This window comes from Urocampus carinirostris, chromosome 12, assembly GCF_059441175.1.
Source record: "Urocampus carinirostris isolate Australia breed hairy pipefish chromosome 12, RoL_Ucar_1.0, whole genome shotgun sequence".
In the NCBI taxonomy this organism is placed as follows: Eukaryota; Metazoa; Chordata; class Actinopteri; order Syngnathiformes; family Syngnathidae; genus Urocampus; species Urocampus carinirostris.
The window spans coordinates 6,862,592-6,882,056 of NC_142360.1; the positions used below are offsets into that span (position 1 = coordinate 6,862,592).

General features: G+C 37.7%; 1 protein-coding gene across 1 annotated transcript in view; it reads right to left on the bottom strand.

The window, feature by feature from the left end:
* Positions 1 to 19,465, bottom strand: part of cacna1ea (calcium voltage-gated channel subunit alpha1 Ea) — a 153,081-nt gene that overhangs the window by 89,458 nt on the left and 44,158 nt on the right. The window contains exons 4-5 of the mRNA XM_088348895.1: positions 10,617 to 10,892; positions 659 to 764 (exon numbers count right to left, since the gene is read on the bottom strand). Of these exons, the coding sequence (XP_088205021.1) occupies positions 659 to 764; positions 10,617 to 10,892 (382 nt within the window). The remainder of the gene's footprint in view (positions 1 to 658; positions 765 to 10,616; positions 10,893 to 19,465) is intronic.

Below are 19,465 nucleotides of genomic sequence, written 5' to 3' on the forward strand. Positions count from 1 at the left end.
AGAAACAGTGGGAAATTAATGTAAAATATACCTGTATAACAGAACTCTGCGACATTCAACTGTGAAAGGTAAGTGACACTGGAAGTTTGAAGCAGGAGCAGCTATCAATAGTGTCTAGTGTTGCACTATAGCTTTTCGCTAAATGGTTAACATGAGTGGCTGGAGAAAGAAACAGTGTGAAAGAAATATAAAAGTTGCCTGAATCATAGAACTCAGCAACATTCATCAGTGGAAGTTGAATAACACTAAAGGATAGAGCAGAAACAGCTACTAGTGTTGCACTATAGCCTTTAGCTAGATGGTTAACATGAGTCGCCAGGAAAAAAAACAGTGGGAAAAAAAAGTAGGAGTTGCCTGAATCACAGAATGCCAGGACTCATCGACTATTACATACAGATTTCAGCTGTGTTTAGTAAGTGGCCAAAAGCACCACTGGGATAAGCTACCTTTGCAAAATGGTTATCCAGGCTTCCGTAGTAGCAAAATGCCCGCCAAATCATTTTTTTAATGTTGTGTTGTATAAGAAATTCTAAACCTACACATGATTTTGCTTATTATTTCAATCAATAGTGTTGTATTTAGATGAATAAATTGTTTTCACACCACTAGGAGTCGCTATATAATACACACTTTAAGAGTTTAATTTTTCTAGTCTCACCAGTCTTTTGGACATGGGCGTTTTGTCCTCTTCGGGTAAGTGTTGCTCCAGAGCCAGGACGATGCAGTTGGCAATGATGGTGGCGAGGATCATGTACTCAAACGGAGTGAAAAGGAGGAGGTTAAGAAAACATGTGGGTTCACTTTGGAAAGACTTCTTCATTTTAGGTAGAGATCAAAAGATCTTGTGCAGGAGTCGCCTACCTTTTGAAGCGAAGAGCTACTTCCAATTTACTGATCAGTGTGAAGGGCTACCAGTTTATTATGAATTCCTAAAATAACATTTTATCACAGTGTTGTTACAATGTTATTACTACAGTGTGTTATTACCAGGTTGTTATTATTAGAGGTTAAAGTAGGCTAATCATTTGTTAGAAAATCAAATTCCCTAGAAAATCACAATGACCCATGATATATTTACAGAATTTACCTGCAAACTACTCAGGTGGTCTGAGGAAGCAAACTGATGTACAAGAGAAGGAAGCCATCCCCCTCCAGTCCACTAGGGGCCGTAGTGTGTAAACTTAAATACAAATATTGATTTTTAAATGTTTTTATTTGTTTTTATATTTTATTTCATTTTAACGCTTGTACTATTTATTTGTATTTCCCTTCTGAATTATTATTTTTGTTTCCATTTTGAATCATTTTAAGATTTAGAATGTTTTTCGGATTTATTTTAAAATTCATAATTTTTCACATTTTGATTTGTATTTATTGATTTATTGTTCACAATTTATAAACAAAACAATTCCATATATATATATATATATATATATATATATATATATATATATATATATATATATTTGGAATTGTTTTGTTTATAAATTGTGAACACAAATACAAATTGGATTTTTTTTTTAATGCTTTTAAATTTTGTATTTATAATTCGTTGTTTTTATGATTTCTTTACATCTAAATTCTGATTTATCAGCATTTATTTATAACTATTTAACCTCCCAATTTTATTCTTATTTTATTTTTAACAGTTCTTTTTGTCATGATGACTGATTAGGATCACCTGTGCCCGCTCGTTTGGCGCCAGCCGCTGCAGGCTACCTGATTGGTTCCCTGTCCTTTTCTAAGCCCAGTCCTTTCACTCGCCGGTTGTCAGTCCGTCAGCGAGCCTCTACAAGGCAAGCACTTTGACTCTGAGTCCCGTCGGTCCCGCTTTTTGCACTTGTTTTTCCACTGGTCCGTTCCTGACCTCCCCGTTTGTCTCCGGCTATGACCTGTATTTTGACCCCTACCACTTTTTCTCTCCGTCCCGGCTTACTACCCGTTTTTGATTCCGACCACGTTTTTGCTCTCCTGTTACTGCTATCTATATGTTTTTTCCGTCCTCGACACCGCCCGCTCTGGAAGATCCACTTCCGTATTCGGAACACGATCCGATTTTGTGAGCGGCTTGCTTCCCGCGTCCAGCGAGTGCTGGATCGCGGGCGCTGCCCTTCCTCTTCCTATCAATAAACTTGTGGTTAACGTTACGCATTTGGGTCCTGATTCCGTTCTGGTCGTGACACTTTTTTGATTTGTATATTATTCTAATACTGTTTTTTACTATTTGTATGTATTTTTTGTGTTTTTAAAAATCTTTATTTTGTTGGTTTTATTACCATTTTTTACATTTATCTTTTAATGGAGTAATTTATCGTTCGATTGTAGATTTTCTCTTTATCTTTATGCACATTTTTTGCTTTTATTTATTAACCAATTTTCTTTTGGTTTAATATTGTTTTATTTATTTCTTGGATTTTTAAATGGTTTTGTTGTTTTCATGACCATTTATATGTTTATATTATAATCATTATAATATAATTATAAAGGAGTTTTGGGCCTCCAATTATTCCATGCCTTTCATTTTTTTGTGTTGTGAAAACGGCAACTGATGAATTTATAGGGTCTACAAGTGCGCTCAGGTGTGCGTAACTCGTATCTTTTTTGCCCCACGCGGCTCACATTTCCCACTCCAATTATTCCCGAGACCCTCCAAAATCCGACTCAGGTAGCCGATCGCAACAGCGCCGCTATTACCAAGTCATTATTGTCAGCCAGAAACAATGAGGCTATTAGCGTTCCCCTGGATTCTGTTTCAAGTAAAAGAACAAAATGAGCCCGCTTTCTAATAAGCCCAATCAGACTGTTGCCTTATTTTCAGCAGTTGAAAAAAAAGGATCCAGAAAAAAGACCAGAAGAAGATGATGAAGCTAACTCAAGATCTTGAAGAATTCGACGCAAAGCACAGAGGAAACCAATGCTAACTTTTAGCGTAGACAAACTGATGTGATTATCAGAGCAGCGAAAAATACAATGTGAATTCTCTAACCTGATGATGTTGACGCTAATTTGTAGTGTAGAAGAAGACAATATTGATTTTTAGCGTAAAAAGGGACTAAAATATTAACTTTTAGCCTAGAAGAAACTAATGTGATTATCAAACTTCCCCCAAAAAATTGTTTTTAACCTGAAAATGTTATGCTAATTTTCTGCGTCGAAGAAGACAATGCTAATTTTCAGCGTAAAGGAGGACTAAGATGCTAACTTTTAGCAAAGGAAGAACAGACGTGATTATCAGACAGGAATAAAAATTGATGCTAACTCTCTAACCTCATAATTTCGACACTCACTTTCTGTGCAAAAGAGCACAATGCTAAGTTTCAGCTTAAAGGGGGACTAGGATGCTAACTTTTAGCGAAGAAAATACAGATGTGATTATTAGAGCAGAGAAAAATACAATGTGAATCCTCTAACCTGAAGATGTTGACGCCAATTTTTAGTGTAGAAGACTTTTAATTTTTAGCGTCAAGGAGGACTAAGATGCTAACTTTTAGAAGAAAAAACAGACGAGAGTATTAGCTGAGAAAACTTACTTTCTAACCTCAAAATTGTTATGCTAATTTTCTGTAAAATAAAAAAAAAAGAACAAAATGCTGATTTATAGCACAGAGGAGGACTACAATGCTAACTTTTAGCGCAGAAAAAAAACAGACATTTTTATCAGAGAGGAAAAAACAATGCTAACTTTCTAACGTGAAAAGGTTTATGCTAATTTTCTGCGTAGAAGAAGACAATGCAAATTTTCTTTGGAAAGGAGGACTAAGATGACAACTTTTAGCGAAGAAAAAACACATATTTGACGAGAAAATAATAATAATTTTGATGCTAATTTTCTGCGTGGAAGAAGACATTGCTAATCTTCAGCACAAAGGAGGACTCAGATGCTAACTTTTAGAAGAAAAAACTGATGAAAATAACAGACGACAAAACTACCTTTTTCATCTCATAATTGTGATGCTAATTTTCTGTAAAAAATGCTGATTTATAGCACAAAGGAGGACTACAATGCTAACTTTTAGCGCAGAAAAAAACAGACGTTTTTATCACAGTAGAGGAAAAAAACAATGCTAACTTTCTAACGTGAAAATGTTTAGGCTAATTTTCTGCGTAGAGGAGGACAATGCTTTTTTTCTTTGCAAAGGAGGACTAAGATGCTAACTTTTAGTATTTAGTATTAGACGAGAAAATTATAATAATTTCTGTGCAAAAGAAGAAAATGCTTATTTATAGCACAAAGGAGGACTCATATGCTAATTTTTAGCAAATAAAATACAGATGTTATTCTCACACCAGAGGAAAAAAAATGCTAACATTCTTACCTCCAAATTTTCGACAATAATTTTCTTTGCAGAGGAGGACTACGATGCTAAATTTTAGCGAAGATAGAGCAGGTTTACCGTAAAAAAACAACACTAGCTTATGAACCTGGAAATTTCCACACTCATTTTCTGCGTAGAAGAAGACAATGCTAATTTTAAGTATAAAGGAAGACTAACTAACTTTTCGCAAAGAAACTAAATTAGGCTGACGGATCGATACCAGGGGTTAACGATACCTAGCAGGGTTACTCGTGGTCATATCAATATGAAAAAAAAAACAAAGAATAACAAATGTTGGAAATAAACACGTCTTAATCACATCATAAAATAATCATTGACTCAGTCTCAGTGTTTTTGTCAGGAAGTGACAGAACGTGGTCACCACGGCAACAGCTTCCTCACCAATTTATTATAGTTAGCTTAAGCCCAAAGCGTTCTCAAAGAGGCAAATACATCATTTTGTGAGCGGCTTTTGAATGTTTGCCTTTGGGATTTGCACCTGATCCGTCCATATTTTTCAAATTTAATAACTTAGACGACTCATTTAATAAGCGTGTTTCGCAAAGCACACCGAAAAAAATGATCGTATCCCATGGATAGAAATATTCGATTGTAAGTGAAATCAATTTCTGTTTTTAACTCTTTAAAACAGGTGAAAAAAAATCTGAAATACTGGAAAATATGAACGAAAATTATTCAACAAATACATGTCGTAAAAAAAACAAAAAGAAATAGAGGAGATAATTCAGAAAAAACAGGGAAAGATTTGTAAAGATTTGTAAATATTTAAAATTAAAAATTAAATATTTAGAACAAGGGAAAATATTGTAAATTTTTTACAAAAATAATATATTTTTGTAAAAAAATTACAATGTTTTATATATGTATGTATAAATGTTATATGTTTAAATGACAAATAAAATATTTTAAGAAAAAGCTTGGCAAGTATTCAAAAAAGAAGAAATAAACAGTATTAGCATGTGTTTTTCTTCTCTAAAACAAGTGAAAAAAATCTTAAACACTGAAAAATGGCTCATCAGACCAAGCTGAGAGAAGCACAAGAAAAAAAAAAAAAAGCTGCGGTTGGAAATTTGTCCGCTTGGTGGCAAAAGAAATGGGCGTCAATCACAAAGGAACTGGAGCTGTATTTCTTTCTCTTCCTCTTTCACTCTCACTCTCTTCCTCTCTCTCTCCTTAACTCTCTTCCCCCCCCCCCCCTCTTTTTCTCTTTCTCTGTCTTTCTGCCTTTCTTTGTTTCTCTCTTTTTTCTCTTTTTCTCAAAGTGTCTCCCTTTATCCCTTCTTCTTTTTTTCTTGCCCTTCCTCTTTCTTTTTCTCTCTTTTCTCTCTCTCTGTCATGATTACTGATGTGAATCACCTGTGCTCGCTCATTTGGCGCCAACCGCTGCGGTTTCTGATTGGCTTCCTGTCACTATTTGAACCAAGTCCTGTATATCCCCTGTTCTCAGTCCGTCTGCGAACCTCTGTTTTTACAAAGCAAGCCTTTTACGACCCTGACTCGCGCCTGTCCCGTTTTTGCGTTTGTTTCCGGTTACGACCCGTTTTTGGTCCCGACCACATCTGCTCTGCCGTCCCGGCTTATGACCTGTTTCTGACCCCGACGACGTTTTTGCTCTCCCAGTCCCAGCTACCGACCAGTGTTTCCGTCCCTGACACCGCCATCCCTCGCTACAGACGATCCACTTCCGTGTTCGGATCACAATCCGAGTATCAGAGCGACGTGCTTCCCACGTCCAGCAAACATCGGATCGCGGGCGCTGCCCTTCCTCTTTCTTTCAATAAAATTGTGAGAAAACGTTACACGATTGGGTCTACCATGTGTGCCTGGTCGTGACACTCTCTCTATTTGTCTCTTTCTCTCCCTCTCATTGTCAGTCTTTCTCTTACCTCTCTCTCTTTCTCCTTCTCTGTTTTTCTTTTTTCTCTTTCTCAAATGGTCTCTCTCCTTTCCTTTTACTCTCCCTCTTCTTTTGTCTCTTTAACTTTCTTGTTTCCTCTATCTCCACTTTCCCCTCTCTCTCTCTGCCTGTATCTCTCTTTTTTTCTCCCTTTATCAAAGGGTCTCTCGCTGTCTTTCTCTCTTCTTTCCTTTCTTTCTTTCTTTCTTATTCATCATTTATTTCTCCCTCTTGTCTCTTTTCCTCTCTTTTCTCTTGCTCTTTTTTCTCTCGCTCTGTCTCTGTCTGTCTTTGTCCCTTCCTCTCCCTCTCATTTTCTCTCTTTCTCCAACCCCTCTTTATTTCTCCAACACTTTGTTTCTCTCTTTTTTCTCTCTTTCTCAAAGCTCAAAGACTCTCTCTCTCTCTCTCTCTGCATTGCTCTTTCTTTCTCTTTGTCTCTCTTTAATCTACTTGTCTGGCCCCCTGTGAAAATGTTTTTTCAACCATGTGGCCCCTGAGCTCAAATGAGTTTAACATCCATGTTATAGCTAACAAAACTGAAATCTCCTAACATCAATTATTTAAGAATGTCAACGGGGCGCCCCCTACATCAGGACGATCTCGTGAGGGAGAAGCGAGGGACTAAAAAGGAAAAGCAGCTGTCGGTCAGTCTTCCCTTGCCCTTCAATGCTAAATTTTAAAAAGTCATCTTTATAAGAATAAAATTACATTTATAAAATGCTCAGTTATTGTTACTCTTTTTTGCTGATATTTTTGCCTAAAATGAAATGCACTCTTGCAGTTGCGATACATTATTACTTTCAGGAGGTATGGCTCTCTGGTTCGGCTATGGTTGCAATTCATTATCCCTGGTCAACTATTGCAGAGAGCAGGGGCCAGTAGAGCACATCTGTCAGGCCGAGCGGCTCTTTTTTTACTGATCTGTCCACCAAAATGTGAACTGCACTTGTGTGGCTGGGATCCGTTATTCCTCGATCGCATAATGACCTAAGCAGGTACCAGGGGCTGACAGGGTACTTTTCTTTCCAGTTTTCTTTCCAGTTTGGGCCACATTCCAAAAGCATGCATATCAGGTAAATTGGCTGTTTCAAATTGTACCTAGGTTTGAATGAGCGAGTGACTTTTCTGTCTCTGTGTGCCCTGTGACTGGCTGGCAAGCAGTTCAGGGTGTCCCCTGCCCACTGCCCGAAGATGGCTGGGATGGGCTCCAGCACCCCCGCGACCCTACTGAGGATAACCGTGCAGATAATGGATGGATAGTTAGCCTCATAGATATCCTAGTTGATTTATCGAGCAGCGCACGGCACGATTCTATCATCCGCCCTCCACGCGTGAGCGCCGTCTCATCTCTACGCTACAGGACACGGCCGTCAGATATGCTGGCGTATAAATCATGAGCGGGAGAGCTCGTTAGACGTAATAGGACGCTCGCTCCCGTACATAACATTAACCTGCTTCACTTCCTGTCCCTGCAGGGCAACGTCGCGTTTTGATTTAAAGCCCGTTGCATCGTGATGACGGCCCTAGCGCCAACTGATGTCGGCTTTCAGAATGATGGCGATGGCTCGAAAATAATTGAGGGGATTTTTTTTTATTTATTTTGTCTTTTGGGGAAAGGGCATATCATGGTTATCAATGAACCATTTTTAGTTTGTATTTCTTTCCAGTGGCGGGCCATGCAGTTATTATGAAGGCTGCCGACTAGATCACAACAACAAAGCCACCTGGCTTCGACACCTGCTGAGGTCAAACACACGCACACACAAACAGACACACAACACATGTCAGGAAGGGATATCATAGTATATTATCTCTGTCACTTGAAAAAAATGTATCTCCAAAATATGTTATTTGCTTGCTTTTTTCTATTATTTAAAAAAAAAAGTTATGTTTTTTTCCGAAATTAGATCAAAAAGATTTTGCTCCTTTGTACTATCGTTTTGTATCTTTGCATTTGGGAAAACAAAAACTTCCCAGAAAAGAGTTACCATGTGACTTAAACATACCTGTCAACCTGTACGTTTTTGCCGTACAAAGTACTTTTATTATGCATTTTAAGACGTGTACGACGTACAAGAAAATCTGTACGGAAAAATGAAAATATGTCAATTATGGGTACCATCCGGTAAACACCGACTATCATGAAACGACAAATCAATCAAGTCTAACGAGTTCGCCGTGGTAGCCTCTATCTCTGTATCGTTTTTTCATGCTACAAAACGAAAGCAGAGCAGTAGGCCTACATTACGACATAGTTTTGAATTTTCTTTGGAAACGATCATCAAGTCGCAATGGTCGAACCTGAATTAAAACGCCGTAAGTCATTCTGAACTGAAAACAACAGGCGGGGTTGATTGAGTAAATTTGAAATACATGTGGTCTTAAAGAACATCGGATTTCATGTGGTAGTTGTGTAGTGAAAGGAAGTCCGTCTCTTTTGAGGGAACCGGCTTTTTCAGCTCAACTCATTAAAGAGAGCCGGCTCTCAAACGGCTCACTTGCTTTGATGCATTATATTACGAATGATTATGTTGTATAAAGAAGTTAAGAAAAAAAGGAAGTATAAAATGATATCCCTTTAATCAGTATATTAGCAACAATAATTTAATCCAGAAAATGAATTAATAATTTGAATAAGAAAATTTATTATTATACTTAATTATATTTGCATGTATTTTTTCCTTCTACAGTGAACGTCCAAGCGACTTCATTTTTGAACTTTTTTATAATAAACCTCATTCATGTCGAGCAACTCAGTATCTCACAACAAAACGTTAATTGAAAATATTTATGATATAACGAAACACAATATAACATGTTAAACTACATAAATAAACACGTTTGAAAAAAAAATTGGTGTAAGATTATTTTGTATTTTGTAAGGGAAAATACGACAGTTTGTCAGGGCATGGAGCCGTGGAGGTTGACAGGTATGCTTAAATAAATATAACAGATATTGGTATTAGCTACCACAGTGAGTACTGTTACCTTAAAAAAGGCTGATATCAGGCGCCATACTGATACCTGGCGTCAGTACTCCCCTGCTTCTGTTTCAAAACTAGTCGTCTGTAAAGACACCAAGTATCGATACAAAACATGCAGTTCCTAACTTTTGGCGCAGTACGAATTATCACTAATTGCAGTCAGCATTCATTGCGCAGAAGAAGACCACGATGTTAATTACCAGGAAAGAAGAAGACAAAGCTAAATTTTGCAGATACAGAGCAGCGCAGTGGTTAGCGCGTGTGCGGCACAGTTCTGAGATCGAACCTCCTGTGTGGAGTTTGCATGTTATCCCCGTGCTTGCGCGGGTTTCCTCCGGGCACTCCGGTTTCCTCCCACATTCCAAAAACATGTATGTCAGCTTAATTGTCTCAGAGTGTGAATGAGCGAGTGAGTTGTCCGTCTCTGTGTGCCCTGCGATTGGCTGGCAACCAGTTCAGGGTGTCCCCTGCCCAATGCCCGGGATGGCTAGGATGGGCTCCAGCACCCCTGTGACCCTACTGAGGATAAGCGGTGCAGATAATGGATGGATTGATGTCTATTGTAGTATTATACGAATCCATACCTGGTATCAGTATAGCTGATTAGTAACGAGATAGTGAGGGGCGATGGATCAGTATCGACTCAATATCAGCCTTTTGTAAGGAATCGGTACCCACTATTATAGGTGATACCTGTATTGGATACGTATGGCCATTCAACAATCAGGAAATAAAATAATTGCTATAAAATAAATGCAATACTAAGGAAATATATGTTGGGATTTAAAGGAGGGAAGGGAATTTCAGTATCAAGGACAATTCAAGATTTTAGTATCAGTCTGAAATAAATCCATAGTTATATTAGTACCAAATGTATCTTTTTCTTCATATTTATTAAGAAATCTGATTACAATTTGGTAAGTTGTTTGGCTTCAACAAGCGAGATGTAACCCCTTCTCTCTCCAGCCCCGCCCCTAAATGTTTTTCATGTATTTATTTCCATTTGTATCCGTTACTTATCCCTTCATTTCATTTATTTATCTATTTCGGGCAGTTACATTTACACACTAATGTAAAGAATATGTAAACAACTATATAAGTGGCTAATTTTGTATTAAAATGACCAAAACTGTGAATTAAGGGTGGGGCTGCTGCCCCCGATTTTAGAACCGCCCCTGCTGCTCTCCATGGTGCTGAATTTAGCGCGTTACGTGTGTCAATTCCGGGAACAGTCCCCCTTCTTTTTTGTTTTTTTTTTTGTTTTTGCTTTTTGTTCATCTTTCTACAGAATGATGTATTCACTGTTTAATATTTATATATTTTGATATTCATTTCCGGACTTGGGAGACGTGTTTTGACATGTTAATAAGAGACGCGTTCAGAAAAAAAGGATATGGCCACTCTGTGATTTTCTTGGCGTACTTGCGCACCTCGTTGTCTTCTCCCAGGATGAAAAGAGACCTGTTGACGGTGAAGCAGTTTTCTCGAACCGGGATCCGGTTGTATAGAGCCATGGCGCGTGCACGTTGCGCTTTGGTCATCTTGTAGGCGGCCGGGGACGCGCCACCTGTGGACGCCGCCGCCGCTCCATCGCGGCTTCGGTTGCGCTCCGAACCGCTGTCGCCGATGGCACTTAACAAGACCGGGACGTCGTCACCGAACCGGGCCATTCTGTCCGGATAAGACCCCCCAAAAAAGAAAAGGAGAAGGGCGCAATGCGATTAAAAAGGGTGCGGTGCTGCGCGTAAAGCCCAATTAGTCCATCGTAAAAATCAGTAAAATAAGCAGGAAAAAAGCAAACTGTGCGTCATAAGATAAACGTGCCGCCACCCCAACCAAAAACACCAAACTGCAACAGGTCCATTCCAATCAATTCAATTGAAAATCATCTTTAGAGGTAAAAAACTTAGCCATTCCTCCCCCCAGAAAACGAGAGCCGAAATGCAGCAGGGAGGGAGGTAAGCCTCTTCTCCTCAAAGTCTCCCCCCCCCCAAAAAAATAAGAGAAAAAAAAAAAAGAACAGCGGACCGGACCTGCACGACGTAAAGTCATGCAAAAAAGCCCCGCCCACAATTCGTTGTGTGGTCCAAACAAATAGGCTTTGGTTTTGCGATGAATATGAAAAAAAGATGAGTGGGAAATAAATCATTGAAAGTGGTTGATCACATATGATTATTTACTGGACTGTCTCGGAAAATTAGAATATTGTGATAAAGTTCTTTATTTTCTGTAATGCAATTAAAAAAACAAAAATGTCATACATTCTGGATTCATTACACATCAACTGAACTATTTCAAGCCTTTTATTATTTGAATATTGCTGATTTTGGCTTACAGCTGAAAAAAAATAAAAAATCCTATCTCAAAATATTAGAATACTTCCTCAGACCAAGTAAAAAAAATAATTTTATAACAGCAAAACTAAATCAAACATTTGAAAATGTCCATTGATGCACTCAGTACTTGGTTGGGAAACCTTTTGCACGGATTACTGCATCAATCCGGCGTGATGGAGGCAATCAGCCTGTGGCATTGCTGAGGTGTTATTGATGCCCAGGATGCTTCGATAGCGGCCTTCAGCTCATTTGCATTTGTAGGTCTGGTGTCTTCCATCTTCTTCTTAACTATACCCCACAAATTCTCAATGGGGTTCAGGTCAGGGGAATTAGCAGGCCAATCAAGGACAGTGATGCCATGGTCAGTGCACCAGTTACTGGTGGTTTTGGCACTGTGGGCAGGTGCCAGATCATGCTGGAAAATGAAATCCTCATCTCCATAGAGCTTTTCAGCAGATGGAAGCATGTAGTGCTCTAAAATCTCTTGGTACACAGTTGCATTTACTCTGGACTTGATGAAACACAGTGGACCTACACCAGCAGCTGACATGGCTCCCCAAACCATTGCTGACTGTGGGAACTTCACACTGGATTTCAAGCAACTTGGATTTTGCTCCTCTCCAGCCTTTCTCCAGACTCTGGCGCCTTGACTTCCAAATGAAATGCAAAACTTGCTTTCGTCTGAAAAGAGGACTTTGGACCACTCTGCAACTGTCCAGTGCTTCTTCTCCATAGCCCAAGTCAGACGCTTCTTCCGTTGTCTTGAGTTCAGAAGTGGCTTGACCATGGGAATATGGCTATTGTAGCCCATTTCCCGGACACGTCTGTGAACTGTGGCTTTTGATACCTGGACTCCAGCTTCAGCCCACTGTCTTTGAAGCTCCCTCAAATTCTGGAAGCGGCTCTTCTTCACAATTTTGTTAAGGCTGCGGTCATCTCTCTTGGTTGTGCAGCGTTTCCGGCCACATTTTTCCCTTCCAACAGACTTTTTGTGGATATGCTTTGAAACTGCACTCTGTGAACAGCCTGCTCTTTGAGAAATTTCTTTTTGTGTCTTACCCTCCTGATGGAGGGTATCGATGATGGTCCTCTGGACAGCAGTCAGATCAGCAGTGATTTAGTTTACTGAACCAAGCTGAGTGTTTTTAAGGCTCAGGAAACCCTCGCAAGGTGTTTCGAGTTAATTAGATGATTCAGGTGATTAGTTGAATAGCCTACTTGTATACTTTTTCATGATATTCTAATATTTTGAGATAGGATTTTTGAGTTTTCTTAAGCTGTAAGCCAAATTCAGCAATATTCAAATAATAAAAGGCTTGAAATAGTTCAGTTGATGTGTAATGAATCCAGAATGTATGACATTTTTGTTTTTTTAATTGTATTACAGAAAATAAAGAACTTTATCACAATATTCTAATTTTCTGAGACAGTCCAGTACATAATTTATTGTGTATGTTGTGTGCATTTTCTCGGCTCCACGTGGCCCCTCCCCTCAAAAAACGAACGGAAAATACTAAAAGTAAAATTTTGTATACACAACATGCTTAAAAGTTACGTTTTCTTTCATTAATTTTGATATTCACTTGTTCTGTTTAAAATATTTACATTCATTTTTATTTGTTTTGTAATTAGTATTTTTTCTTCCATTATTTTTTTACATGTATTTTTATTCATTTTTTAAAAACACACTTGATATTATTATAGCATTGATAAAACTACGCAAATGAAAAGAATTATAAAGGCATATTTTACTTTTTATGTTTTTACATACAACTCATTTCCAAAAATAATTCCTTGTATTTTGTTATTTTTATTTTTAAAGAAACATTCACGTGATATTAGGGTATTGAAAAACAAAACAAAAGAAAAATGATATAGCTAAAATGGTGTGAACAGAACCTACTTTAAAATATATATATTTTTTCTTTTGTTTTTACATTCATTTAGTTTATTTGTTTTTATTTTATTTATTTTTTTTACAAAAAATACTGGAAAAGTCACAATTTATTTTAATTCAGTCATCTATTCTACTTTATTTATTTGTATTAATTTTTTTTTTTTAAATAAAAAATGAGAATGTTTGTTTAAAGGATGTTTTACTTTATCTATGTATACATTCATTTATTGTATTTTTCTTATTTTCTTTCATGTATTTTTTAAGAATATAAAATTAAATGAACGTTACAAATTGAAAAATTGCATTTTGTATTTTAAAGTGACTTCATTTTATTTCATTTATTTTTATTAATTGTATTAATTTCAAAGCGGGCGCCTTACCAGCTCAGTAGCCTAGATGGTAAGGCGCCCGCTTTGAGACTGGGAGGTTCGGGTTCGCGCTCCGGCCGAGTCATTCCTAAGACTTAAAAAGTGGTCGGCGGCGCCCTCTCTTGGCTGCGGCTGCATCGGGTCAGATGCAATCGACATTTCGTTCTGTGTACATTGTTACACAGAATGACAATACAAGGAAATTATTATTATTATTATTATTATTATTATTAATTTCTCAAGGAAAAAAAAGACACTTAATGGTATTATGGTGTTAAAACAAACACAAATAATGAATGTAAAATTTTACACATCACCTACTTAAAATTTTTTTTTTTTTTTTTCATTTATTTGTAGAAGCAGTCGAAGAAGACAGTGTTGATTATCAGACCAAGAAAAAGAGGATGCTAACTTTCAACCCCAAAGAACTTTTACACAATTTGGATGGAGGCAAAACAAATCTAAGCTATTTTTGGTCACAGAAGAAAAATCCATTTTTTTCTGTTGGATGAAATAACCACAATTTCCAGCACAGGAGATGATGCTAGATTTTGGCAAAGAAGAAGACAATGAAGTTAATTTTTGGCGAAGAATGTTAAAAATAAGGAACATGTTGTCACGACCAGAACGGAATCAGGACCCAGTTGCGTAACGTTTACCACCAGTTTTATTGAAAGAAAGAGGAAGATTCTGCCCGCGATCCGGTGCCCGCGATCCGGTGTTCGCTGGACACGGGAAGCAAGTCGCTCTCGCAATCAGATTGTGATCTGAATACGGAAGAGGATCTTACGTAGCGAGTGATGGCGGTGTCAGGGACGGGAAAACAGGTCGGTAGCCAGGACAGGGAGAGCAAAAACAGGGTCGGGGTCGGAAACGAGCTGTAAGCCAGGACGGGAGAGTAGACGTAGTTGGGATCAAAATGGGTTATAAGCCTGGACGGGGGGGCAGACACGGTTGGGATCAAAACAGGTCGTAGCCGGAGACAAACGGGAGCAAAAACGGGACAGGCAGGAGTCTGTCAAAAAAGGCTTGCCTTGTCAATGGAGGTTTGCAGACTGACTGACAACAGGAGAGTGACAGGACTGGGTTTAAATAGGGGCAGGGAGCCAATCAGAGCCCGATGAGCAGGCACATCAGTAATCATGACACATTTGTTTCTCAGGGGCTATAAAATCACATAAAATGGCAATATATGGCTATGGATGACTGCATTGTTGGGTTAAGATGTGGTGTTAACTCACTTGAGCAATACTTTTTTCTTTTTGGGGGTCAGGACTTAGCTAGGCCCCGAGTCAAAATGTACCTGCTAACAACATATAGTGTTGCCAACACAACATGAGAGTTAATTTTGGGTGGAGCAAAACATATTAACACTAACTTGTGTCACAGGAGAAGATGAGGCATAGAAGAAACAGCTAAATTTGGCACAGAAGAAGTCAATGCTAACTAAGCAGTACTATAATGGAGATGGTGACGCTACATTTGCGCTCCAATAGGTTAGGAGTGTCATTGAAATGAGAGTAAATGTAGGCTCCGCACTGGTGTCACGTCAGGCTTCTTGGCCTTAAGGGTTGAGGTTATTATGGCAATTAGGTGTTGGCGGCGGGAATGATTAGGGAGTAGGGATGACAACAACTTCCTGGGGGGAACTATCGAACCGAGCATTAGCAGAATCTTCCAGTGGTTTGAGTTACTATGTTCTTCCTGCTTGCTTAGAAAATTGGATAAAATATTCCTGAGACAGGGTTGGCCTCCTATATTGTCAGATTTGCTTGAAAATGCATAGCAATAAAAAATAGAGACAGGTATCTAAACAAGGTATTGGTATTAGAACCATACGATAACATACCATCCTTGTAATTGAGGTATCGGTACTTCATGAGCTACTGTCGGGTGTTCATTTTAGGATTCAGGATTATAGACATTTGTGATTTTTTTTTAATCTAAACAATTTAGAATCCATTTGATATTAATAAAACATTTTCTTAAATTAATTAAAAAATTAAAATAAAATAAATGTATAAAGAAAGAAAAGACATTACAATTTAAAAAATGAAACATAAAATAAAAAATACACTTAAAATTAAAATAAATAAACAATTCAAGATTAAAACTTATCTTAACAAACTAAATAAAAATATACAAAAAAACAAAAATATATCAAATGGAAAGAAAAAAATAAAATAAGTAATAATGAAGAACTACGAATTAAAAAAATTAAATCAAAACATTAAAAATATTTTGAATTAATCAAAAAACTAAAATGTATTAGGTTAAAAAAAACGGAACATGAGACTTTAAAAACTAAAGCATAAAATTAGGAAAAAAAATACTTAAAACTAAAAAAAAGATAAAATCAACAATTTTGAAAAATAAGCATTAAAAAACATTATAAATAAAAGTATATATTAGAATGTTTTTAAAGTCAATCAAATTAAAAACGAGTAATTAAAGCAACTTGAAATAAAAACTTTTACAACATTAAGATATGAACAATTAGAAAAATGAAAACATACATAACAAAACATTTACAAAATTTAATAAAAACAATAAAAAACATACTCATTTAAAAAATATATTAAAAATATTTTTAGGAAATCATTAAATGTAATAAAACTTTTAAAAATTATTTTTCAACAAATATCAGCCTTACCAGGGTGAACAAAATGCATTTTTGCAGTATGTTGATAGCATTTTTCATTTGAACTGAATTGAACGTAGTGAACAGTGCAACGAGATTAGAAGGTAAACACCTCATAAACAGATTTAAAAGTAATATGAGATAAGAATGTCGGGATAAATAGGTAATATTTACAAAGAAGTGCTCGAAGACTGGCCAAAGTTTTCCACAGTAACAGGACTTTGTAGTCAAGTCAAGTCAAGTCACATTTATTTATATAGCCCTTAATCACAAAAATGTCTCAAAGGACTGCCCAGGATTACAATGACACAATTACATGATCTTAAACCAACATGCGGGCGAGAAACAACTCAAAACCTCAGCGTGAGGAAAAAGAGAAACCTTGAGAAGGACCTCACAAGTGGTAATCCCCCTTTCAGGATGACCAGGGTGAATTACATTTGGCATTACAGTACACAAACATAGTACTAGTAAACACTAGGTAACATGTTGAAAATTTGTCCGGAAAGTGCATGACAGCAACGACGTCATGCACATAGCACTGTGATCGCCATCCCAAAATAGGACCCAGGAGCACAGACATATACCTGGCAGGCTCTTGTCTGATATCTGGTCGTTATCGACGCTTGAGCCCAGGAGGCCTCTAACAAAATCAGCCTCGCTCTCGTCACGGCCACAGTCAGGAGACACAAAGCACTTGGAAACTCAAATGGAAAAGGAGCATATTGTCAAAGTTTGGATCAAATCATAATCATGGTAAACAAGGAACACCACCGATGGAATTTATCCTTGTCAACACATTTTCATGAGGCTCAGCGGATAAGCACAGCCTTTTCCAGTCATCGACTTTTCACAATAGACTTACTCTATATGAATTGTTCACAATTTTCAAAATGATCTTTTACAGCACGAGTGAGGAATCTATGTTCATGTCAGGTAGCAGAGATGTAAGAGTCAAGTCAAGTCATGTTTCTTAGTGACGCCCTTGATCACAAAGAGACTCAAAGGGCTGCACAGACCACAGATTATTGCAAACCACAGACTATTATGACACCATCCCCTGATCTAAAACCTACATGAGGGCAAGGAAAAACTCAAAATCCTCAACTTGAGGAAAACAAAGAAACCTTGAAAAGGGAAACTGCACAAGCGGTAATCCCTCTTTCAGGATGACCAGGCTGCTGCAATAACAAATAATACTGTCACGGTTGCCATGGTGCCCAATTGGCCCCGCCCGTGTGGCGCCAGCTGCGGCTCGTTGACGGATTGGCTTTTTGTCTATTTAAGCTCATTGCTCTCACTCTTCCATTGGCAGTCCGTCAACCAACCTCTGCCCCGCAAGACATGGGTTCTGACTCGGTCCGGTTTCCTGTTGGTATTTCCTGTCCGGTTTATTTTGTCCTGTTTAATATCGGCTTCCTGTTTTGTTACCGTCTATTTTTGTCCTATTATTTATTCCCTCCAGTTTTTTTTCCCATCTAGTTTGTTACTGTTTAATGTCGATATCCTGTTTCAATATCAATATGTCCGTCCCGTCCTGTCCGGTATCGACCCCATCCGTCCGATGTCTGCTCGAGCTATTGGTATCGATCTCGTCGATCTCTGGCTTCCTGTCTTTCCATGGCTTGTTGAGCGCCATCGGCGTGCATGACTCCCCATTTCCCGTAAAATAAAGGCTTGTGTGAGAAACGTCACGCATTTTGGTCTTGATCCTGTTCCGGTTTTTGACAAATACACAAATATTGTCAACGTGAAATATAGGTCATTCGTAAACTATTGAATATAAGTGTATATTAAGCCCTAGATTTAAAAGAAAATTTTTTTTATTCAAATCATTAGTAAAAGGAGAAGGATGAGGAATTAAAGAAAGCAGAAAATGGAGATGAAGAGGAAGAAAAGGAAATGAAAAGAAAAAAAAACATGAACAAGGAAAACAAGACAAAAAAACACAATGAAGTAGAAGAATACGATTAGGAAGAGGAAGAAAAAAGAAATGGAGAGGAAGAAGCAGACGAAGAGAAAAAATAAAATAAAAGAACAAAGAAGATGAGAGGAAGAAAAAGGAAGGGAAGAGATAGAGAGGGACAGGGAGAAGATGTGGGAGAAGAGGAAGAGGAAGTGAAGGGGAAGAAGAACAATAGTCGGAAGAAGTGGAAGAAGCTGAAGAGCAAGAAAAGTGATGAAAGGATGAGGATGAGAAGAAAGATAAATAGAAAGAACACAGAGGACAAAGAAGATGGCGAGATGGAAAGATGAAGAGAAGAACAATATAAAATAGAAAAGGGCGAGAGGAGAAACAACATGAAGGAGAGGAGGACAAAGGAGATGTAGTGGAAAAGGGAGATTAGGAAGAGGAAGAAAAAAATGGAGAGTAAGAAGCAGAAGAAGAGGGAGAAGAAAATAAAAGAACAAAAGAATGAAGAGGATGGAGAGGAAGATAAAGAGGAAGAAAAAAGATGGAGAGGAACAAGAAGATGAAGTTGAGGAAGATAAAGAGGAATGGAAGAGGAAGAAGAAGTAGGGTATGTGATGAGGAAGAAAACGAGGGAATGAAAAAGTGAAACTAGATGAAGAATAAGAAAAGAGGTGAGAGGAAGGAGATGGAGAGGAATAAGATAATAAATAGAAAGAAGGGGAAAAAGAAGAACACAGAGGGGAAAAATACACAGAGAGAAAGAAGGAGATGAAGAGAAAGAAAAGTATGAAGAAGAAAAGAGAGTCAGGAGGAAGTACATGAAGGAGATGAAGACAAAGGAGGTGTAGAAGAAGAAGGAGATTAGAAAGAGGAAGAGAAGTAAGTAGAGGAAAATGAATAGGAAAGAGATGAAAAGAAAAAGGGAATAAGAAGAAAAAGAGCATGAAGATGAGGACAATGAAGAGGAGAAAAATTATATGAAGAGAACAAAGAAGGAGATGAAGTGGAGGACAAGAAAAATGAAGAAAAATAACTGGAAGGGAATAACATAGAAAGAAGAAAAAATAAATAAGAAGAAGAGGAAGAA